This window comes from Cervus elaphus, chromosome 13 (genome assembly GCF_910594005.1).
Source record: "Cervus elaphus chromosome 13, mCerEla1.1, whole genome shotgun sequence".
Taxonomy (NCBI): Eukaryota; Metazoa; Chordata; class Mammalia; order Artiodactyla; family Cervidae; genus Cervus; species Cervus elaphus.
The window spans coordinates 17,911,889-17,936,703 of record NC_057827.1 but is presented as its reverse complement, the minus strand read 5'-3'; the positions used below and the strand labels follow the sequence as shown (position 1 = coordinate 17,936,703).

General features: G+C 39.6%; 1 protein-coding gene across 9 annotated transcripts in view; it reads left to right on the top strand.

Annotated features, from left to right (window-relative positions):
* The window catches only part of CHD2 (chromodomain helicase DNA binding protein 2), a 128,419-nt gene that overhangs the window by 44,298 nt on the left and 59,306 nt on the right, over positions 1-24,815 (top strand). For 8 of the 9 annotated variants that reach the window (XR_006344415.1, XR_006344416.1, XR_006344417.1 and 5 more), the window contains 11 exons: positions 1,605-1,709; positions 4,498-4,638; positions 6,207-6,340; positions 7,036-7,261; positions 8,584-8,684; positions 9,567-9,611; positions 9,759-9,937; positions 11,872-11,996; positions 15,304-15,520; positions 17,420-17,509; positions 18,362-18,552. Coding sequence is in view for 6 of the 9 variants with exons in the window: in XM_043921864.1 (XP_043777799.1) it covers positions 1,605-1,709; positions 4,498-4,638; positions 6,207-6,340; positions 7,036-7,261; positions 8,584-8,684; positions 9,567-9,611; positions 9,759-9,937; positions 11,872-11,996; positions 15,304-15,520; positions 17,420-17,509; positions 18,362-18,552 (1,554 nt within the window). In the remaining 3 variants the exon portion in view is untranslated. The remainder of the gene's footprint in view (positions 1-1,604; positions 1,710-4,497; positions 4,639-6,206; positions 6,341-7,035; positions 7,262-8,583; positions 8,685-9,566; positions 9,612-9,758; positions 9,938-11,871; positions 11,997-15,303; positions 15,521-17,419; positions 17,510-18,361; positions 18,553-24,815) is intronic. The other variant, XM_043921867.1, reaches the window with a different exon arrangement.

The following is a 24,815-nucleotide window of genomic DNA, read 5'->3' as shown; positions in this document are numbered from 1 at the left end:
AATGATACTTGGTTGTAGAGCTTTCTCATCTCCTCTGTTCTCCGTTAGGTCTTACGTGCCTGTCCTTTCAAGCTTGTTTCCTATGAAACCAGCTCTCCAGTTTGACTGTGTAAGCTCCTTCTAAGGGATTAAATAAACTGTTCTAGACTTGGCCAAGGAAGGCTAGATCCTTAGGTATTAGTCTCCCCATTGCTGGAGACATCTTTTTTTCCTCCTGTCCGTTCATCTATTCCTTGGATCCTTTAGAACACATTGTATGAGACTCTAGGAAAGGAGAATAAGGCAGGTGCCCAAAGTATGGTTTGCTTTAAAGAGGGAGGGATGGATATTAGGTGATAATAGTAGACCTTGATATTTTACCAGTCACCTTCCGTAAGCACCCTACTTGTCTGACAGACTGATAGGATTCATTTTTTGTATCTTTATTTAACAAAGATGTATCTCTTGCCTGCCCTTGTGCCAGTAGAACTTGAGTGATGTACGTGGAAGTGCTCTGTGACCTTTTCATGGGAGGCTTGAGAACGTTTTCTTTCCTGGTATTTCCACTGAATCAGGTGTAGGACTGTTGAGAAAGGTTGTTCGACTATTACTTTGACTTATTTTTCCATGAAGAATATTGACTTGACTTTGCAATTTGCAATTAGCATAACCTCATTTTCTATACAGAGGCCAGAGGCACAATGGTAATTGTTTTGTTAGAAACCCTAAACCCAGGTTCTTGCCTGTTGAGGTTTTTGTTTCCCTAGATGTTTCGTGACCAGTTGCTGTTCTGTGTGTTCCTTCCTTCTTCCCTGCAGGTGAGGAATGAGCTGAGCTCCTGTGATTTTTTTTTTTTTTTTTTGTTTTCAAGTAAACTTCAGGAACTGTTGGGAGAGCAGGGCACCTACAGGGTGTGGCTCTCCCTCACATCTGTTAGCTTGATGAGCAGAACAACACCTACTGTGTTAGGGATTACTAAAACTACTTCATTAGCTGGGCAGGTTAATTAGTAGGTGGTAGGTTTATCATTCATAACATAATTTTAGGGATTGTTTAATCAGCATATTCTGAAGATGTTAAAATAGCTAGTGTAGTACTCAGAGAACGCTCTCAATAGTATCAGCATCATCTGAATTTGGTAACATTCAGATTTTTAGGCCTCATGTTAGACCTGAATCAAAAACTGGCTATGGCCCAGAAATCTCTTTCAGCAAATCCTTTATATAGTTCTGATCCATACTAAAATTTGAAAACTTCTGATCTAGTATATATTATAGCTTCAGTCTGGTCAATGGTAGTAGTAAATAAAAATAGAATATTAGAGAATTGGCAACAATTTTTTTTTTTTCAGAACAAATAATTAAAAAAAAAAATACAGCCTTAGCTTCATCATTTATTTTGATACCAGATACAAAATAGGAATAGATATTACACATCCCAGGAAGGAGCAGAACCAAAATTTGGAGCTAAAACAAATCTTTTAGCATAATACCTAAAATATACATGTTCTGCCTTTTTTGGCTCTTCCGCTTGAAATTGGTTTTGCCAGATTCTTCAAGCAAAACGATCTAGAGGAATTCTTTTAGAAAAAAAAAAAAAATTTTTTGCTTTGCTTTTGATCACAGAGAAAAATGGAAACGGGAGCTCTCAGAAGATGAACAGGAGCAAGGCACCAGTGCAGACAGCGAACCAGAGCAAACAGTGAGAGCCAGAAGACCTGTCCCCAGAAGGTGCAGTGTTTGCTTGCACGTCTCTGCCTCTGGCTGAGCTTAGTCTGTGTCAGGTTGAGGAGGATGCTTGTAGTGCTGGCACGAGGGCCTTGGTTGACAAGCTGCAGTGTGTTGTGACTCTGGATTTCGAATGCCTGGTTAGCTTCTTGCCCGTCTGCATCGTTAGCAAGTAGTTACATGACTGAGCTACTTATGGATTTTGTGTGTTTGCACGGTACATAGCTAGAGAGTGAATCTTGCTGTTTCATATTCCAGGTGGACTGGTTATGAGGAACAAATCTCTCTTCTACTCTTAAAAAAAAGCTCTCTGTGTATTTGACCAGGGTACAGGTTCTTTTGGGGAGAACTAAGTTTTCCTACGTTTAATTGGCTGACTGAAACATACTCGACTGTTTATTACCCTGTTTGTATGATCTATATAACACTAAGCAGAGAATCTGTGCAGAGATGGAAGTAGGTGGAGGTGGGAGGAAACTGGTAATTTCTGATCAGACAAATGGCAACAAAAGGTACTGATGATGGGGGGAGGAAGACAGGAGGCAGCGAGGCCCCAGGAAGATTTTTCTCCTTGCAGTATTGGGATGGGCTTGGCAAATGTTGTCTTTGGGCCAAATCCCACTCCCCACCTATTTTTATGTGGCCTGTGAGCTCAACACAGCTTGTTTTTAAAAGTTTTTTTGATGTGGACCATTTTAAAGTCTTTATTGAATTTGTTACAATGTTGCTTCTGTTTTTATGCTCTGATATTTTTTGACCACAAGGCATGTGGGATCCTAGCTCCCCAACCAGGGTTCTGCATTGGAAGGCAAAGTCCAACCACGGACTACTGGAGAAGTCCCTCAGTATAGCTTCTGGTGAACATTTGTAGTTTCGTGATAAGGAACACTAAATTTGAACCCTAGTTAAGTGAAATGCTATCCCTTCAAAAAGAATTCTGTTCTTCTCATTAGTAGATGTTGTATCACAAAAAATATATTTGATCATTATTATTTTATTTTGAATTTTTTCAGTAAAATATTTGTTGAAATTTATTTTCTCTTGTTATGTAAGTACCTATGTGGCAGCCTCAACTTTGCCTCTTGTCTGAGAAAGTAAAAAATATTTATCCTCTGGCCATTTACAGCAGAAGTATTTGTCTATCCCTGGCTTAGAATGTTGTACCTGCCCCCTCACCTTCTACCCCTGTAGGGACATTCATTAGTAGATGTTGTCTCCTTTCATCTGAGTTTCAGCTCTCAGCCCTGGAATCCACTCTAGTTCTGTCTTCTAGATTTTACCCATCTTTTATTGACTCTCTGGTCACCTGTCTCTGTAGTGTAGGTTACGGCAAGTATGAGAGAAAGAGGTGGCTGTGGTTGTGAGTTTCCCAGCCGTCTTTCTCCTCTCACCTTCTCACCGCTGCGGGAGTACTTGATTTCCTTGTGAGAACCCCTGTCTGTGGCTCTCAGTCTGGGCTGCAGGGGAGGCGCCGCCAGCGGAGGGCCGGTCTCAGCTGTGCCCGTGGTCTGCGGCAGAGCACAGTCTCTCGGCTAGTCTCCCGGGTGTCTTTTACGTACATGGAAGAAAAAATACGTGTAGTTATTTCTTGTCCTTTACTTCTTCATACAGATGATAACATTCCATGCATCTTCTCCTGCATTTTTCTTTCATTATCTCTCTTGGAAATCTTTCCTTACCAATGCACAGGAAACTCCTCCCTCCATTGTTTTTTATGGTTGCATGGTATTCTGTTTTCAGACCCTGATGCTGGGAAAGATTGAAGGCCAAAGGAGAATGGGGTGACAGAGGATGAGATGGTTAGATAGCATCACTGATTCAAAGGACATGAATTTGAGCAAACTCTGGGAGATACTGGAAGACAGAGGAGCCTGGTGTGCTGCAATCCATGGGTTGCAGAAAAGTCGGACGTAACTTAGTGACTGAACAACAGTAACAAGTATTCTGTTTATTGAACTAGTTCCCACTTGATGACCATTCAGTTTTTCTAATTTTTTGTTATTGCAAATACCACATTGAGTACTTTACTGTGCCTGTATCAGTTTATCTGTTTGTATCTTTTACTTATTCCCAGAAGTAAAATGGTTACATTAGTAACTTTGGTAGATATTCCAAATTGCCCAGAAAAGAGCTGCCATCAGCCACAGGCTGTGTGTGTATGTTTATGTCAGGTGGTCCTGAGGAGCAGTTGAGAATCCTTGCCGGAGAACCCACAGTGCAGCCGTCCCTTCATCCTCACCAGGAATGGGTCCCGGGACCCTTGTGTTAAATAGATGCCAGAATCTGCAGGTGTCAAGTCCCTTCCTGATATGAAATGCCGTGTGGTCGTATTTCCGTGTAGACTAGGCCTCTCCTCCCATGTACTTTTAGTCATCTGTTGATTACTTTTAATACCTGCTTCAATGTTAATACTATGTAAATAGCTGCTAATGGTCAGCAGTTTCAAAATTTGCATTTGGGAACTTTGTGGACTTTATTTCCCCCCAAATAAGTTTTTGATCCATGGTTGGTTGAGTCCGTGGATGTGGAACCTGCAGTTACAGTGGACCGACAGTATCTCCTCTAAATGACTGGAAGGTATCAGCAGTAGAACCATTTTCATGTTTCTAGTGAAGCAGATTTCTCATGAACTAGAATCTCATGGAACAGGACCTAGGAATATTCATGTCTTAACATTCCCTTGGTTAATCTCTACGATGAGCCCTGCTCTGGGAAGTACAGTTATATAGATTGAAAGTAGACACCAAATGATGAAGTAAGGACTTGGCCATTTTTCCTTCTCTCACTTTAGAACAGTGCCCAAACCTCGTGTTAAAAAGCAACCTAAGACTCAGCGTGGAAAGAGGAAAAAGCAAGACTCTTCTGATGATGAGGATGAAGATGATGAAGCTCCCAAAAGGCAGACGCGCCGCAGAGCAGCTAAAAATGTGAGGTAGGTGATGTCCCGGAAGGGTTTCATTAGCGAGAGGAAGGGTCATAGTGTAACTGGCTAGAGCTTGGTTTTAATAAGTCCAGGATCAGGCATTTGACAGGTGAAAATAATGACCTGTGTCTTGAGATTGTATTCAGAAAGGTTCTTTCAAAAAGAATAGTCCTGGCCAATAGGAAAATGGAAGTAATAGTGATAACTCATAGCAAGCCTTCATTCCTATGACGATAACTACTTCAATTCAAGTTCACATTTCCTTGAGTGGTAGTGACTTTATCTTCATTTCATACCATTCTTTGGGACTTCCCTGGCAGCCCAGTGGTTGAGACTCCTTGCTTCTAATGCATGGGGTGTGGGTTCGATCCCAGGTCCCACATGCCCTGTGGTGTGGCCAAGAAAATAACAAAAATAAAAGTATAACACTGTTTTTTAGGAAAGACATTTGGGTTGCAGTCTTACTTTTGAATTGCACTTTCAATCAGATAAATTCCTTTGAGTTTCAGCTTATATAGTGTTGGGCTTTGTAGCTCAGCTGGTAGAGAATCTGCCTTCAATGTGGAAGACCTGGGTTCGATCCCTGGGTTGGGAAGATCCCCTGGAGAAGGAAAAGGCTACCCACTTCAGTATTCTGACCTGGAGAATTCCCTAGACTGTATAGACCATGGGGTTGCAAGCAGTTGGACTGAGAGACTTTCACTTTCACTTTCTTTATATAATGTTACTTGGATGTAATAATCTTATCAAGGTTATGATAGTGTATGAAGCATTAATAGAAAATGAAATAAAGGAAATGATACAAAACATACATAATTTACTTTATACCAGTCAGAGGGCATTTAATTTCATTTTAGAGGGTACATAGTTTTCTTTTGGTTTACTTAAAGATGGTGAACCTGAATCCTGAAGTTATTAATCACCTGTTCAATGAATCCAGTTAATAATTTGAAAGCTAAGACTAGGCTTTGAATGTATGAATGTGTAGCTTAGCACTGTTTCCTCCTACAGCTGGCTGTACTGCATCCAGCATTGTGTTTTTCTCTTCTGTAACTCCTAAACCCTTCGTTGTTAGCATAATATATGGTGGAAGGTTATGTTTTAATATTTTTCGTACCAGGAAGCATGCTCAGTGACTTGAAGACTTAAATTTTGTATTCTTGTTATTGGGAGACAAAATGCAGGGTTGATGCATTAATCTTAGAACCAATTTTTTCATTAGGCATTTTTTTTCATTATGCATTTTCTTTCTTTGTAGTTGTTTCCTTGTTTATACATAGTAATGATGTCGTTAAGTGAAAACATAAGAATGTCCTTGTAGTTTTCTGTGTCTTGCTTACAAAAATCATTTTAGTCAGTTTTTATTTTGAAATATGAGTTAGCCTTCCTGCAGCTATCTATGAACATGCAGTGATACTTTAAGCAGGAACAAAAGATGAACTTTGAGCCCACTTTATCGTGGCTGATCTGCAAAACATCAAGTTGGAGCCAAAAGAGTTGTCCTAATGATCTTATGTATGGTGATTTTGGATCTGAAAAGAGAGTTTCTTATTTATTCGGCATTATTCCTCATGCAGTTATAAAGAAGACGATGACTTTGAGACTGACTCAGATGACCTCATTGAAATGACTGGAGAAGGAGTTGATGAACAGCAGGATAATAGTGAAACTATTGAAAAGGTCTTAGATTCAAGGCTGGGAAAGAAAGGAGGTATGCAAAGACAGTACTTCATTCTTGCTATAGATGGCAACACGTGTTTATGCAGGGAATGCAAATGTTTAAGTAGGAATGGATTTAAGGATCATTGTTGCCTCAGGCACAAGGAACAGCTTACTTTTTTCTGACTTTCTTAATTCCACCTGTGACCAGGGGCCCTTCCCTGTGGCCTTAGCTTTTAGCTCCTTGAGTTACTTCTGCTTCTCTTTTGTTGCTGCTTGAATGCTGCTGCTTCCTTGTCCGTCTCCCTAGCCTGCTTCAGGGGCTTCTTGCCACCTTTGCGGCTAGACGTGGTCCCTGCTGCCACTCCCCTGCCACTGGAAGCTGGCAAATTACTTTTTCTCTCTGCTCAGAAAGGCCCAAATTTTATGTATTTAGCCTGAGTTAGTAGGGACCAAAACAAAAGGATGTTGCTGTTCCATTTTTATTGTGTTTGAACACAAAGATTTCTTTGATTTCACCAGCACATTTTAGAATGTTTAGATGGGAAAAATTGGGTTTGCATCTTGAAAACATTTGAAATTGCTGGGCATGTTCATTCTGTATTGTTTGTGAATTTCTGCATATTTGAAGACAAAGGATTTTGGTACTTCATCCAAAAAGAGACTCTTTAGACAGCTGTGTATTTGGGAAGCTTTTCAGGGTCTGGTTTCATAGACTTCTTAAAATTTAACTGAATCTGTTTGCAGCCACTGGAGCTTCTACTACTGTGTATGCAGTCGAAGCTAATGGAGACCCTAGTAGCGACTTTGACCCTGAAAAGGACGAAGGCGAAGTCCAGTACCTCATCAAGTGGAAGGGCTGGTCATATATCCACAGCACATGGGAGAGTGAAGAGTCCTTACAGCAACAAAAAGTGAAGGGTCTAAAAAAACTAGAGAACTTCAAGAAGAAAGAGGATGAAATCAAGCAATGGTACATTACCTGTCCTGGATAAAAGAAATACATTTGCAGCCTGGGGGAAGGGAGGGTTTTTAGATAGTCCATGGAGAACATGACTGTCTAGAACATCAAATTTTGCTTCTGTCACCTGAATGAACGTGGAAGCATCCATGGTTACCTTTTATAAAACTGTGACCTGACGATAATACATATTTTTATGTATAGCCAGGAAGTCTGTAGAGTTTAATAATAACAACTAGTTTATGGGGCGTTTTTCAGACCTGATCTCGTCATCAGTCCTCACAGTAAGCCTGTGACATTTGTACAGTGTTATTTGTTGGCAGAGTGAGCTGCAGAGCAGCTCTGCGGGCTCCAAACTGGGGCTCCCGCAGCCTGAGTCCACGGCTCACGTCCTAAGCACTTGGTACTTTCTTTGGTTGTGCTGGCGTGGCCTGGGTGTCAGGAGTTTGGTGTGCTAGAGAACTCTCTGGGGTATGGTATACTTAAAACTGATCTTGGTTTTGCAGTTTACAGAAATGAGGTGACAGGAGTGTTCTGAAACTGTGATCACCTCGTGGCTTTTAGCTTACTTACAGGTTTGAACGTGTCAGGTTGTATGAGAAATGTGGGGCCACACTACATACACCCCTAAACTGACTAATAAATACGAAGTGTAAGTTCCCCCGGGGACACATGTTTCAGTATCATGTGATCAGGTTATTTAGTGTTAGGAATTAGGGACAAATGGGTTCCAGTTCCTCTTTTATTACTGTGCAGAATATGCTATTTCAGTAAATCAGATACTTTTTTCCTTTGAGTCAAAAACAAAAATATACATCTCTGAGGTATGGGTAGTTTGGAGAGCAGTTACTAGAATTTTGAAAGTCCTTGAAAGTTACAGTGGTATTTAATTTCAAGTTGCTGGTGTTGTTTTATAACTGAGAATAATTTGTTTCCTAAAAATGTCACATTTAATCACTCCTAAAGCCCATCATATATTAAAAAAAGAAATCTTATAAATCTGAGTTTTATTGACCTTGTCTGTTAAGATATATGAATTTATCACAGATCACATGAATTCATCACACAAAATATTTATTTTTAGGTTTCTTTATAAACAGGCCACATCAGCAAGAACAGCTGGTATGTCCTTTAAGTCTGAGGTTTCAGTGTTTTCTACAAGTCTTACATGTTTTTCTTAAAATCTCTGGCCTAATTATTAGTATAAGATTACTAAAGGGACATAAGAAAGTAAAGACTAAGTTTCCTTTACTGTTTTGACTTTGCATTGATAGATGAGTACGGGTTCTCCAGATCTAATTAGCATGTATTTTTCCTGTTTGACTTCTGGCCAGGTTAGGGAAGGTTTCTCCTGAAGATGTGGAATATTTCAACTGCCAACAAGAGCTGGCCTCGGAGCTGAACAAACAGTATCAGATCGTAGAAAGAGTAATAGGTAAGTACAGGGAAGCTCGTTTAAGCAGTGTTGAAGTTCAGGAATAAAAGAGCTTTCTCTTTTGGGAGTAATGTATAGATATTAAAAAATGCATGTTTTGGAGAATAGTCAGATGCCTAGATTTATCTTGAAGGAAAAGCTAACAAGCCTTGCTGGTGGATTTGGAGGTGGGGGACGACAGAGGTGGCAAGGGTGGTGCCAGGATTCTTGACCTGAGCAAACAGGAGATTGGAGGTACCATTTACTGAAATAGCAAGACTAAGGGGAGAGAAGTCAAGAGCTTAGTCTGTCAGTTTGATGTACTTTGCAGTCATCTAAGTGGATAGTATTGTGAAGGCTGCAGAGTGGGTGAATCTGGAGTTTAGAACTCGGTCTTAGCTGGAGATTGAAACTTGAGAATTTATCTGTGTGCACATAGTATGTAAACCCTACGGTTTAATGAGATCATTAAGGAATGTATATATACATGGTGAGAGCAGTCTGAGGGCATGCCAGCTTTTGGAAGTCGGGACGAAACCGGCGGAGGAGAGTGAGAAAGGCCCGCCAGAGAGATGGCAGCCAGGGGCAGGCGTGTCAAACACCAGGAGACTCACGGAGCGTGGGCAGCAGGTAGCGTTGCCAGTCGAGGAGGACTGGGACTTGGTCCTTCAGCTTGGCAGTAGGCCTGGCACTGGGGAGATGAATCCATGGGGTGGTGGGGCTGCAGGCGGAGGGGGGAGACAGAGAAATGGGGCCAGAGGGGGTCGTGAGAAGAACACGGCTGTCTCTGTTTTATGTTTTTAAGATGTGAGATAGAGTATATTTGTACTCTTCCTCACAGGACCTAAAATGTCACTGTATTCTTGGTTTTGTGATAACTTACCTAATTTTCCATTTATTTAGCTGTGAAGACAAGCAAATCTACACTGGGTCAGACAGACTTTCCAGGTAAGTGAGAGATCTTTTTTATAAATATTGTCTAAGAGCAATTCATGCTTTGCCACGTGGTGTTGCCTTGGTTACACATAAAACAGAATGTCACCCCTCTCCTTTAATTGGCAGTTGCTGATCTGTAAATTTTTGTATGTGAAATAGCTCATAGTCGGAAGCCGGCCCCTTCCAACGAACCTGAGTATCTATGCAAGTGGATGGGACTGCCCTATTCAGAGTGCAGCTGGGAAGACGAAGCCCTGATCGGAAAGAAATTCCAGAGCTGCATTGACAGCTTCCACAGTCGCAACAACTCAAAAACCATCCCCACAAGGGAATGCAAGGTGTGCTGACTGCTGGCTTTTGAGTTTTCAGGGGAAAGGTGTGCTGCTGAAAGGGTCTGGTCACACACATAGATGTTGGGAAGAGAAAAGACTACAGAAGTAAATGACGATTCTCATGTTGAACTGGAAGGTGACCTCATCTTGGTATCAAAGGAGAATCATTAAAACAGGAGAGGAGGACGTGTTGTATAATGGCTTTACCAACTCATTTCATCTTATTATTTACACAGTTAGATATATCTAGTTCAGAGATATTGTGGAGACTCCTTGAAAGAATTAAAGCACTTTAAAGAGAAGTGGTGGGAAAGGGAAGTGTCTCTGTATTCTATAAAAGACAAGGATCTGTCAGGATCTCTTATTTGCTACACTGGCTGCACAGATCCTTGTCTTTTGTTGCTATTTATTCCCTGTATAAAGTGGAATGCTTGGGTCCTCAGTAATAAAAGTGCATGTAAGACATGGCCTCTTTGTCCAAGAGGCTGTCATTCAGATTCGTGGCACCAAACCTGTACCTGTGAAAAGCAGTGCGTCACTGAAGGTCAGTGAGTGTGATGATACGTCCAGAGGTAGAAGTCAGTGAGCCACAGGGACCATTGAAGGGGTTTTAAAACTAGAGGAAGTTGTGGTACATGAACTGCCCTACGCTTGAAGAATGGATTGAGCTGGTTAGATAAGATAAAAGGGCCCAGGTTATTGCCCTCTGTGAAAGATACTAAGAGAAGGATGTTCTTATAATGTAGTTGGGGAACCACCAGGCCTCGGGGTTGGAAGAGCGAGGTGATATTGACAAATCAAAGTGTGTATGTCTTGAATACCTAGAAGGATATGTTGACTTTATCCTGTGGGTATTGATAAGCCTACCCTCTTGAGCAGAGCAGCAGGACAGAAATAGTATTTCATTTAGAAAGCTTAATCTAATGACTGTGTGTTGGAGACTCCAGAGTAAGTAGTTAAAGCCAGAAGGTCCGACCAGGAAGATGTAGAATAAGCCCCTGAAGGGACAGTTGGTGTGAGGATGAGGGAAGTAGCAGCGGTTGAGGGGTCAGACGGGAGAAGCTTTGTGAGGAGACTTGGCAGGAGCGGACCGCTGGTTTCCAGTGGGTGCGAGTGAGGCATCTGATTCTATTGACTGCCAGCTGCTCACAGAGGAGAACTGAAACAAACAATAATTACCTTATCAAACACTTCTTAATAGGGCACTCATTCCAGAGAGTGCTCATATCCAGAGAAATGCTCCCTGCAAAAAAGGCTTTTGTGGGCAAATCACTTTGGGACGCACTCCTATGAGCTTCTCCTGTAAGCTCACGGCATCCACAAGCATGGTAGACTCTGAAGAGTCACAAGCCATGGGATGTATATAACTTTTTAACCCAGTGCTTCCCAAACTGATTTGGCCGTAGAATCCACGTTTTGTGCAAACCGTGGAGACATGGTTTTACTAGACTGCCAAACCTTCACACCTCTGGAGGTGAGAGCAGCATCTTTTCCTTCAGAAAGCCGGACTCACAGGGTTGGGGCTTCAAGGGAGGTGGGCTGCATTTCAGCATTTACAAATACTGTTATGGTGGCATAGACAGACTTTCCCAGAGGCATTGTTCTGTGCTGTTGATAGAGTAAGGTAATGCCAAGAGGAAAATAGGTGACTCACTGCCCTACTGTAGAGGTGATGCAGAGTGAGTGCTGTTTAATGATGTTCACGCACTTACTTCAGGAAGGGAGCGATAACTAACATAATCTCGGGCCGCAGTCTGGCTTTGGGGATGTAGACAACGATGCAGGAACTCATGGTGGGTTGGGTGTGGTTGGTGATACAGATGTGAAATGTCAATTCTTATGGTTTAGTGTAGAGCGCAGAAATCATGGCTAGCATTTTAATAGATGAACAGGAAGAAGGTTTTCTTCACACCTGGTCTTTGTTCCATTCTGCATTTCAGGCCCTGAAGCAGAGACCACGATTTGTGGCTTTAAAGAAACAGCCGGCATATTTAGGAGGAGAGAATCTGGAGCTCCGAGATTATCAGCTGGAAGGTCTCAACTGGCTTGCTCACTCCTGGTGCAAGTACGTAGAAGACTATGTCTGATGTTTTCTCTACTGTTTCTGGCTGTTTAGGATTGTTAGATGCAAAGAATTACTCCTTTTTATTCCCTTCTTCAGGGGATCTTCCCAACCGAGGGATTGAACTTGGGTCTTTTGCGTTGCAGGCAGATTCTTTACCATCTGAGCCACCAGGGAAGCCCCATTGTATATTATTGTTCTTTGTCACTATGTCGTGTCCGACTCTTTTGGGATACCATGGACCGTAGCCCACCAGGCTCTTCTGTCCATGGGATTTTCTAGAATACTGGAGTGGGTTGCCATTTCCTTCTCCTGGGGATCATCCTGACCCAGAGATCAAACGCATGTCTCCTGGATTGGCAAGTGGATTCTTACCACTGAGCACAAGGGAAGTCCATTGTATATTATAGAAAAAAAGATTCATATATATATATATATGTGTGTGTATATATATATGTGTGTGTGAGTGTGTGTGTGTATATATATATATGACACACACACATATATATATATATATGATTAAGAGAAATCACTTATGGGACTTTTCCTGTATGTGTAATTACCACTTTAGCCTGAAGCAAAAAGTGCTTTGTTGGTTAGTTATTGGGAGGGTAATAGACAGCGACCTGCGTCATACTATGTTATTCGTGAGCACAAATAGCAAGGTAATTTGCCCAAATCTTTGGTGTGGAAGGAATTGTTCTAAGATGAGAGAAGATCTCTAATTTACATACTGGTGCTAAATAGTCTTGTGATTCCCCTGCTCCCCAATTGCTATACAGGCCATCCCATTTAGAGAAAGTTTTCTGACAGTTGAACTTGTGAAATTATCCTTCAGTTTTTGTAATCAGATTACCATAGTCTCGGGAAAAAAGAAGAAAGAGAGATGAGACAATGAGGTTTAAAGGTACTTTGAGACTGTACATTGCAGGTTCAAGTATTCCCTAGTTACTGTGTGTTAGGAACCCATTTAGGCCTTGAGAATTTAATAGTGAAGCAAGACAAGACAGGATTTCCCTGTCCTCATAGAACATGCAGGGTGAAAAGTACCTTTTTAAACCCCCTCAAGGCGTTTTATTTGCATATATGTATTATATCCCTTGAAAAAGAATCCAAAGGTTTCCCCTCCTGTGTTTTCATCTTGCTTCTTCGTGGTCCATGATGCCCACTGAGGTTGTTGGTACAATGAAACCAGACTGACGAGATGGGAGCGGGTCATTCTGCCATTTTTCTAGGTCTTTCAGTTGCACATCAAATCTGGGGCTGGTCACTCCACACTTACGTAGCCTGCCTGTGAGGTTCTTGACAATTTTTGCAGCCCGGTGATCATGGATGATTTCAAACTTGCCAGCGTGACCGTGCTTCATCATCATGGTTAGAAACCTGACAGGGACTCTGGAGCGTGGTCTGATAGATGGGCGCCTGGCGCTTGCCTCTCTTCTCCGCGTCGGTGGTGGTCTTGGAGCGCCAGCCAGCACACTCGTGTGCACCATTATGGCGGCACAGAGGTGGAGGGAGGGGAAGTACCTGACGTTGTCTGCACATTCCTTCCCCAGATGTAAACTCTTAAATTTGTCAGTATTTTGTGGCAAAGCAAGAATTCTTATTTCAGAATTAGACTACAGCTTGGAAGCAAAGATATGTGAACTTCTTTTCTCAATGCTGAAAAGATGGCTTTTCTTTACAGAGATGCATTTATGTATGTGACTTTCCCAGTTGAGCCATCTATTTTTTGTCTTGTTAAAATTTATATAATATTTAACATTCAGTGTGAGAAACAGAGATCTTGAGGAGGTTTGATTTCTTTGAGAATGGAAGTCTGAGGTAACTACTGTTCTATATTGCTGGAAAATTATTTTTGTTTCAGAGAATAGTGAGATGTGACCTTCCTAAAGGACATTATAAGCTAAGTGGAGCCTTAGAAGTTGTGTAACTAACCCTCTTGCTTTACACTTCAGGGCTCTTAGGAGCCCACCTAAGAGAATGAATCACACCCTGTAGAGTCTTTAAACTCATTAATTGAGAATCAGCTGAGAAAGGTCCAGTTAGCTACTGGGCCCTGGTTGTGGGAACCTTGCATTATGTAACATGCTGTTTTGGTCTAGTTCCAGAAAAACAGGCAGATCAATCCAAACCTCCTTTCATGTGTATAAATGGACAGTGGCAGTTTGCTAGGGAGAGGAAATGTTGGAGAAAACTAACCCTGTTTCCTCCCCAGTGGTGTGAAAAGGTGAGAGCAATAAGAGGGAAATCACTCAAAGAGATGTCTTCTTAGTGAATTAAATGTCTTGTTTTTCTAATCAATTAGTTGTCTTTAACTTGAATATTAGTTTTTGTTCTCTCTGGTCCACTGATTAAGTGTGTACTATACATACGTAAATCTCCCACGGCCTGATTTCCAAGAACCTTTTTATATTTTCAACCTATGGCATATATTTTCAAAATTATGGCATATATGCATCCCTGGTTTCGTGCCACATGGACTCTTTTCTATTTCCAGAACATACTTCCTAACTCTGGCTATTTTTTTAAGTTTAAATTAGCTCAAATTGATTAAAGTTTTTTCCTAGTATCTGGACAGTCCTTTCCTGTTAGCACCCTATTGAAATCCTGCCTGTCTCGAGAGCCGTGTTTCTCAAAGTGTGGTCCAAGGAGTATACTCATACTACAGTGTATCCAGAAGTGCTTGTTAACAATACAGGGTTCTGAGCCCTTTTCCAGATATTCCGATTCAGCAGGTCTGGGGTGGGATTCAGAGATCTGATCTGCAGCCTACCCCTGCTGGATACCAGTACGTTTAAAACAAGCTCTTGTGTGCCTGCGGCATGTAGGTCTGGAGAGTAGTGATTATAGCATTAGACAGCCCAGTGGCAGGCAGTGGAACGGGTGGGTGGTGTGAACAAGGGCCCGTGACTGTCAGGCTGTAGGGCTCACCAGCAGTGGGGTAGCCCATCTGCCTCTGCTTTCTGTATTGATGGAGCCCAGGTCATGTGCTTGTGTACACCACTTACAAACCTGCCTTCTGTTACAAGAGGTAGCTGGAACAGACCAAAATGCAAGATAAAGGACGTGATCTAAACCGGTTCTTGGAGTAATCCGGACCTCGATATACTTAGATTACTTGTTACCTTGCTGTCTTCTGACGTAGGAGACTTGATTGCAGAGGAGGGGAAAGACATTTGAGGCTCAAAACCCATGTCTTGCTGAGGAATATCGTGAGGCCTTGATGCCTCTGCTGTTTGCACGTACTGTTCTGTTTTTTGTTGTGTGAACTGATGATCTTTTTGTTCTTATCTTTTTCTTTCTGCAGAAGTAACAGTGTAATCCTTGCTGATGAAATGGGCCTAGGAAAGACCATCCAGACCATATCGTTCCTCTCCTACCTGTTCCACCAGCACCAGCTGTATGGCCCCTTTCTTATAGTCGTCCCTTTATCCACCCTCACCTCATGGCAGAGGGAGTTTGAAATCTGGGCACCAGAGATTAACGTAGTGGTTTACATAGGTGACCTGATGAGCAGAAATACGGTGTGTAAACAAAAAGAGTTGGCATAGAATCTGTGTTATAAATGTATTTTGGAAATTGACCTAAAGCTATGATAGTCTTTAGTAAAATTGTGATTCTGACACTGTGCTATGCCCCTGATACTGGGAGATTTCTGTATCACAAAAATACAATTTTGATAGTCGTAAAAACGTATGCTTGCTTTGTAAAGAAAAACAGCAGCAATACATGAATGGGAATCTTTCCTAGTTGGATTGCAGTATTAAGTTTTTCTTCTTTCCTCTGTACTTTCAAGACCACTTTATTTACAAAGGATTATGTGGTAGTTTATGCCTTATGAAATGTTAATAGTATTTGACAGAGATATTACTGAAAATAATTTAGTTCTTAGAATTTGTTTCCTAACTTTTAAAAAATGGGACAGTTGTATAACTTATAAGAAAGGAATAAAAGGACAGTGAGCTATTTCAGAGCAGCAGACATGAGAAGTATTTGTTTGATACCAAAGTTAACTTGAGCATCAGGAACTTGGAACACACGGGCTTAAGTTTATTTTTGTTTGACAGGTCTTTTCTTGATAACGAGTAACATTTTTTAAGGTACTATGTGCTAGGCCCTGTGCTGGGTACTTCATATATATTACCTATAATCCTTATGATGATCTTTAAAGTAGATGATATTCTTTCCAATCAACTGATGAAGAAAATTAACAGGTTAACACTTGTCCTCAGGCCAGCTGGACTGTGGCAGAGCTGGGGTAGGGACAAGGATGTGTCCAATCCCAAACCTGGGCTTTTTCACCACTGGTTGCATGTTGGAATAAACTGTTTCTAGGGAGTTGCTTATAATCAGAGCAAGCCACTGGGAATCCTAAAACCTTTTAGAGAGACATTCTCACCATGTATTATTGTGCTAATTCAAGTTTATTTTTATCAGATAGTTTCATTAAAATTGCCTAACCTAAACTCTGGCAGATTTCATTGCTCTAATTTTGAGTTTCTAAGTACATAATAGTTCCTCGGTTTGTTAATCCATCCGTTAACCATTAAAAAAGAAAATCTAGATTATGTAGAATTGCTTCAAACACTACTGCACTGAAAGGTGAGGGCAAAGAAAATGAACCCTAAATAACTGTGGAGTCAGGGACATTTTCTTTTCTTCCCAGTACTCCTTTTCTCTGTTCTTCCTTCCCACTTGATGGTGATTTTCTCAAGCTCTCCTTGACCCATTTTCCATTCCTAACCTGATAACCAAACTGTAGTAGCTTTGTCATGGGCCATTGTGCTTGCTGGGTGTCCAGTTATATACTTTATACTTTTGTATGAATGTGTTAGTTTTTATGTTTCTCTGCATTGATGTTATTTTCATTCTTACTAGGTTGTATTTTTATCCTGTAAGCCTCCCTTTCCTTCTTGGGGGCCACATCTTACTGCTATATGATTAATGAAATTTCTGGCCAAATCAGAAGTTGGAATTTGTTTTATTTACTAATAAAAGTATGCCCTACCCAAAGAATAATCAAATTATATTTCCTTAAGAAAATTCTCATGCTGGAAGATCTCTAGATAAGTTCAAGTCACCAGGGTTTAATTGCTCATGAAATGCATTTTTTTCTCAAATGTACTTTATTGGGTGGGGGTGGGGGAATAGGGAGAGAAGACTATTTGAATTCTGGCAATAAAGTTTTTGCTGCTCAGTAATAGATCTTTTTTTTTTTTTTAGTAATAGATCTTTTAATTCTAACTTGTATTGCTCTGTGCTTTGGTTGCTTAGATCAGTATAGAATGTATAAGGTATTCATTAAGTTCTAATTAGATTTAATTTTTTATTTGGCATATTTTGTTGCATCTGTCATAAGACTTTGTGGTGATATAGAAAGCTTAAAGTAGAAATTGTGTCTTAATTTCTATTTTCTCTTATAGATACGAGAATATGAATGGATTCACTCTCAAACCAAAAGGCTAAAGTTCAATGCGCTTATAACAACATATGAGATCCTCTTAAAAGATAAGGTGTGTAATTGGTAACCCAAGAGTGTGACTTGTCCAAATGGTGTGGTCTTTGCCTCCCCCTTGCCATGTTATTTTTCTGTTTTTATTTAAAAAAGCAAACAAATGAAGAACAGAAAATCCATGAAGAAAATAAGGTTATATATTAAAAAAAAACAAACCCAGAACCTTACAGTTGAAGGGGACCTTGGGTCACCTAAGCCAGTTGAATAAGACGGGATGAAAGAGTATTGAGGCCCGCAACTGATAGGAGATTCTGGTCAGTCGCTGGAAGCTGGTCTTGAGTGCCTCTCAGGCATTTGCCATCTTATTGTTAAGCACTTCTCCAGAACAGATGTTGTGAATGGTCTCTGTGAAGAGGACAGAAAAATGAAGCTCTTTAAATTATCTCCTTTCTACCATTACAATGAAATGTATGTGCCAGGTGATCCCATTGATGATGATAGGTGTAAACAAATACAGCTTGGTGGCTCTTGGTGTTTCTGTGCTTCAGGGTTGGGATGGAGAATAGGCAGAGAAGAATCTTAATTAAGGAGGGACTGCAAAATCATGAGTTTTTGTTTTTGTGTTGTTTTTGCCCAGCATACCAGTTTTTGTTTTTTGCTTTGAGGCATGCAGCAATACCTAAAAGACCCCCTGTGTACGTTTTAGAGGATGACCTGCTCTTTTGAGTAAACACCAATCTGGCAACTAACAGAATAAACAGAAGAGTCTTATATACTTTTAAGTCAGTGAAGAGTAAATGTTTCTATGTAAACCTTTGTGATGGTATTTGTACAGAGATAATTAACACTTGAAAGTATTTTTGGGTTCCCTTCTGACCTGGTGGCTCCTTCTGTTTTGTTTTTACTTTAGACTGTGCTGGGCAGTATTAACTGGGCCTTTCTGGGAGTGGATGAAGCCCATCGGTTGAAGAATGATGACTCTTTATTGTATAAAACTCTGATTGATTTCAAGTCCAACCATAGGCTCCTGATTACGGGGACCCCTCTTCAGAATTCCCTCAAAGAGCTCTGGTCCTTGCTGCACTTTATTATGCCTGAGAAGTAAGCTCCTTCCTATGTATTTCAAAAGATGCTAGAATGTCTGAAATGCCAATGCTTTTTAATTTTTTTTTTTTTTTTTTTAGCAGACCTTAGGGAAAACAGATGGCATGGTTTGGGGAAAGCAAAGCATTGAACTGAGGCAGCAATTAAAGTGTGAAATGTTTTATAACAAATGATAGAAAGCTCAGAAATCAGTCTGTTAAGGAGGAAAGCATATTGTCTGCCAAGCATTTGAATCATTTAGTGCTTTGGAGGAAATAATTTACATAGAAAACATTTCAGACCTTCTCCCAGTAGCTATAAGGTCATCAGTGTAATTGGAATGGAGTATACAAGGTATACAATCTGACAATAAAATAACTTAAATCTAAGCTTTTGATAATAAAAGCATCAACTTCAGATTTGTTAAAATTACCTTATTAAAGAATTGTGGGATGTCTTTACTGAAAAGATTTTTGTGGGAGAGATGGTATGCCCATTTCATAAAACTTAAAATTATCCAATGGTGTTTGATGATACTTGAAATCTAAATTGTTACCCTAATGTGGAATATCCTACTTAGTCTGATCCATCTTAGCATTTTCTCCACCACTGATTGTGCTCCAGCCATTCTGGCCATCTTTTGGTTCCTTTAACAAGCCTTTTCTTTTTTTCTTTTTTTATTGTTTTTAATTGTTTGATGATTGGTTTACAGTGTTGGTTTGATTTTTGTCATACGTCAACATGAATTAACCATAGGTGTACATATGTCCCCTCCCTCTTGAGTCTCCCTCCCACCTCTTGCCCATTCCCCGCTCTAGGTTACACAGAGCCCCAGTCTGAGTTCCCTGAGTCAGGCAGCACATTCCCATTGGCCATCTATTTACGTATGTTCCTGTATATGCTTCCCTGCTGCTCTCTCCACTCATTCCACCCTCTCCTTCCTCCCCCACCCTTGTCCATAAGTCTGTTCTGTGTGTCTGCATCTCCATTGCTGCTCTGCGAACAGGTTCGTCGGTACCTTCCTTCTAGATTCCCTGTATATGTGTTACTATACGATATTTGTTTTTCTCTTTCTGACTTACTTCACTCTACAGTAGGCTCTAGGTTCATCCACCTCATTAGAATTGACTCAAATGTATTCCTTTTTATGGCCATGGTGTCTATGTACCACAGCTTCTTTATCCATCTGTTGATGGACATCCAGGTTGCTTCCGTGTCTTGGCTATTGTAAATAGTGCTGCAGTGAACACTGGGGTACGTGTATCTTTTTCAGTTTTGGGTTTCCTCAGGGTATATGCCTAGAAGTGATATACCTGATATGCTGGGTCAGGTGGTGGTTTTATTCCTAGTTTTTAAAGGAATCCTCGTACTGTCTTCTATAGTGGCTGTATCAGTTTACATTCCCACCAGCAGTGCAAGAGTGTCCCCTTTTCTCCACACCCTCTCCAGTACTTGTTTGTGGATTTTTTGATGATGGCCATTCTGTCTGTGGTGAAGTGATACCTCATTGTTGTGCATTTCTCTGATAATGAGCGATGTTGAGCATCTCATCATAGGTTTATTGGCCATGTGTATATCTTTGGAGAAATGTCTGTTCCGATCTTTCTGTCCACTTTTTGATTGGGTTGTTTGTTTTTCCAGTATTGAGTATTGTCTGAGCTGCTTGTGTATTTTGGAAATTAATTCTTTGTCATTTGTTTCATTTGCTATTATTTTCTCCTATTCTGAGGGTTGTCTTTTCACTTTGATTATAGTTTCCTTTGCTGTGCAAAAGCTTTTAAGTTTAATTAGGTCCAATTTAATTATTTTGTTTTTATTTACATGATTCTAGGAGGTGGGTCATAAAGGATCTTGCTATGATTTATGTCATACAGTGTTCTGCCTATGTTTTCTTCTAAGAGTTTTACAGTTTCTGGTCTTACATTTAGGTCTTTAATCCATTTCAGGTTTATCTTTGTGTGTGGTGTTAGGAAGTATTCTAATTTCATTCTTTTGCAGAGGTGTCCACTTCTTCCAAAACCGCTTGTTGAAGAGACTGTCTTTTTCCCGTTGTATATTCTTGCCTCTTCTGTCAGAGATAACGTGCCCATATATGTGTGGGTCCAAGCACTGCTATTCTTTTTGTCTGAAATGTTCTTTCTCCTCATCTTCAGATGGGAAGTCACTTATTAATATCTTTGCCTTAGCTTATATGACCAGCGAACCTGAAGTTCCTTATCAGACATGCTTATTTTCTATACCCCGTTTCATTTTCTATATGGCACCTTTTCCCCCCCCCTATTTATTTCCTCACTAATCCCATGCCATTAAATTATGCATTCAGAAGTAGCAGGGATCTTGTTTACTTATTCATCTGTGGTCCACAGAACTAGAATAATACATGGCATGCAGTAAACAGTTCAGTTAAGAATTGTCAAATTAACAGATAAATGCTCCACATTTTTTTTTTCTTTTAATTTGGAGAAGACTTGAGTGCTTACTCTGTGCCGTAAACTGAGCAAGGCATGTTTTGGATGGCCTGAGGAAATAGCCTTTTGGAATATAATGTACGTACCATAGAATGTGGTACGGGAGATGGCGAGGGACAGGGAGGCCTGGTGTGCTGCAGTCCACGGCGTTGCAGAGTCAGACACGACCGGATGACTGAACAGCAACAACAACCATAGAATGTACCATTTTAAGTATACAAATCAGTTTCTTTTTTTTTTTTTTAGTAAATTATAGAATTGTGCAGCCATCACCACAGTCTACCTTTACAATATGTTCTTTACCAAAAAAAGTTCCTTGCCTGTTTGTAGTTCATCTCTGCTTCAACTTCTAGCCTTAGGCAATCACTAAACAGTTTTCATCTCTAGAGATGTACCTTTTCTAAAAATTTCATCTAAATAGAATCCTAATAAGTAATCTTTTGTTTTTGGGTTTTTTTACTTAGCATAATAATTTTGAGATTCGCCCATGTTAGAATTTATTAGGAGTTATTCTCTTATTATGGAGTGATATTTCATTCTATACATACCCAGTTACCAGTTGATGGATGTTTAGGTTGCTTCAGTTTGGGGCTATTTTGTTAATGACTAGATACGTGGGAGTGGAATTGCTCGGTTGTTCATAAAGTATATATTTAACTTCTTAAGAAGCTACCACCTGTTTTCCAAAGAGACTGTACCATTTTACATTCCCATCAGAAATGTTTGAGTTTTTTCATTTCTGTCTATCCACTGATACTTGGTGTATTGTCAGTGTTTTGGATTCTAGCCATTCTGGTGGGTAGTGATATCTCATTGTGTTTCAACTTGCATTTCTATAATGACTAATGTTGAACATCTTTTCAAGTGTTCATTAGCCATTAGCGTATCTTTGGTGATATGCCTGTTCAGTCTTTCACCCATTTTTAAGTTAAATCGTTTGCCTTATTCTCCTTTGTCCTTGGACGTGGGGTATCTTTTTTTGTTGTGTTCCAACATATTCCTATCAATGGTTGTTCAACAACTAGTTGCGATTTTGGTGTTCTCACAGGAAAAGATGTGTGCACATCCTTCTACTCCACCAGGTAGCACCCTTTATGAGTTGAAGAGGTTTTTAATTTTTTAAAAAGTGGTCTAGATTGAAGTTCTTTATATAGACTCACATCTCTAAGTAAAGGCTGTAGTACCTCATTTCTCCAGTGTAGGTAGATGCCTTTTATTTCTTGTCTTACTGTATTGGCTAGAACTTTCATGTTGAGTAGAATTGGTGGGAGTAGGATGTTACAGAATTTTTGTTAGGTACCCTTTATAAGGATGAGGAAATTTTCTTGTGTTCCTAGTTTTTGAAGAGTTTTTACAAACTCTTGAGTTGTGTTGGATTTTGTCACGTGCTGTTCTTCTGTTCAACTGAGGTTGAAGCTGAAATGCCAAGACTTTAGCCACCTGATGCGAAAAGCTGACTTATTTGAAAAGACCCTGATGCTGGGAAAGATTGAGGGCAGGAGGAGAAGGGGAGGACAGAGGATGAGGTGGTTGGATGGCATCACCGACTCAGTAGACATGAGTTTTGGTAGACTCCGGGAGTTGGTGATGGACAGGGAGGCCTGGCGTGCTGTGGTTCATGGAATCTCAAAGAGTCGGATACGACTGAGCAACTGAACTGTTCTTCTGTACCTGTGGAGGTGACCATATGATTTTTTGTTCTGTAGTCTGCCAGTGTGGTATATAGCATTAGTTACTTTTTAGATATTGTCAGCCTTTCATTCCTGGGATAAATCTGACTTGGTCATAATGCTGAATCCTTTTTATATGTTTCTGGATTCAATTTGCTAATATTTTGTTAAAGATTTTTCCATTTTTGTTTTTGAGGTACCTAGTTTTTTTTTGTTTTTGTTTTTGTGATGTCTTTCTGGCTTTGATATCAGGATCATAGAACAAATTGTACAGTATTCTCTTCTTTATTTTCTGAAACAATTTAAGATTTGTATTACTTTTTAAAACATTTGATAGGATTCACCAGTGTTGCCTTGTGAGCTTTGGGTTTTCTTTATGAGAAAATTTTTAATATTTCCATTTCTGGTTATAGGTCTATTCAGGTTTTCTGTTTCATCTTGACTTTGTTTTGTTAACTTGTGTCTAAGAGTTTGTTTATTTCATCTAAATTGTTTAATTTGTTGGCATAAAACTAGTATTTCCTCATAATCCTTTTAATGTTTGAAGGATCAATACTGATCTAAATAATACTTTGACTATGGTAATTTGTGTCTTGTCTCGGTCTTTTTACAATAGGTAAAAGTTAACAATATTTGGGATGTTTTCAAAGGCACCAGCTTTGGATGTTACTGGTTTGTTTGTTTTTTTTTTTTCTATTTAGAATTTCATTTATTTCCACTCTCGTTTTTATTATTGTCTTCCTGTGCTTTTCATTTAATATTCTTGTTTTCTGTTTTTTTAAGATGGAAGCTTAGATGATTGATTTAAGTCCTTTTCTTCCTTTTCCCAGTATAGGTACTTAAAGATACAGGTTCCCTCCCTGAACTGCTATAGCTGCAGCCCATACATGTTGCTATCTTGTGTTTTTGTTTTAATTCAGTTTCACCTATTTTTGAGTTGCTCTTTTGATTTCCTCTTTTGTGCATGGGTTTCTTTTTTTTAAAGTGTGTTATTTTCCAAATACATTTCCCAAATGAATTGTAGTTTACTTCTGTCTTAGATCACATGCTTTAAATGAATTGTTACTTGTTACATAGTCTAGTATGTTTTTTATTTTTGAGAATATTCCATGTATACTTGAAAAGAATAATGTTTATTCTGCTTTTGTTGGGTAGAATTCTGTGTCTGTTAAGTCAACTTTGTTAATAGTTTTCCTTCTTTATATCTTGCTGACTCTGTGTCTAGTTGTTCTATCAGTAATTGAGAGTGAAGTGTTTTACTATTTAACTATAGTTGTTGAATGACCTACTTTTTTCAGTTCTGTCAGTTTGGGAGTTCTGCTGTTAGATGTGTGCACATTTATGTTGGGTTGACCAAAAAGTTCATTTGAGTTTTTCCATAACGTCGTACAGAAAAATCTAAATGAACTTTTTGGCCAAACCAATATTTGTTATATGTTTCTGATCTGTTGACCTTTTTATCATTATAAAATGCCCCTCTTCATCTCCAGTGATATTTCTTGCTCTTCAGGTCTGTTTTGGTTTTATAACTTATCAGCTCTCTCGTGAGAACTGTTTGCACAGTATACTGTTTTCCATTGTTGTACCTTCACCCTGTTTCTTTCTTTGAGTCTAAATGTCTCCTGCAGACAGCATACAGTTGGATTTTCCTTTTTTCTCTAGTAAGATAATTTCTGCCTTTTGATTGGAGCATTTGGCTCATTAACATTTAATATAATTATTGATATGGTTGGATTTATGTCCGTTTTGTTTTCCCTCTATGTGTCTTATTTCTTTTTGGTTCCTTTTCTTTTGTTTCAACAAATGGTTTTTAGTGGTTGTTCCAAGGTTTTTAGTGTATATATCTTATCACAATATTCTTAAAATTAATACTGATTTAATCCTGGTAAAATATAGCAACTTTTCTGCAGTATAGCTCTGTTTTCTCCTCCTTCCTTGTTGTAAACCCAAGAATACAGTGATAAAATGATTGCTTTATTCAAACTTGTGTTTTAAGGAAATTAAGAAAAGAGAAAATATGTTTATGCAGTCATATATTTTCCATTTTACTTTATCATTTTTAGTGATCTTCATTTCTTCTTGTGCAGTTGCTGTCAGGTGTCACTTTGAGCCTGAAGGGCTCTTTTTAATATTTCTTGTAAAG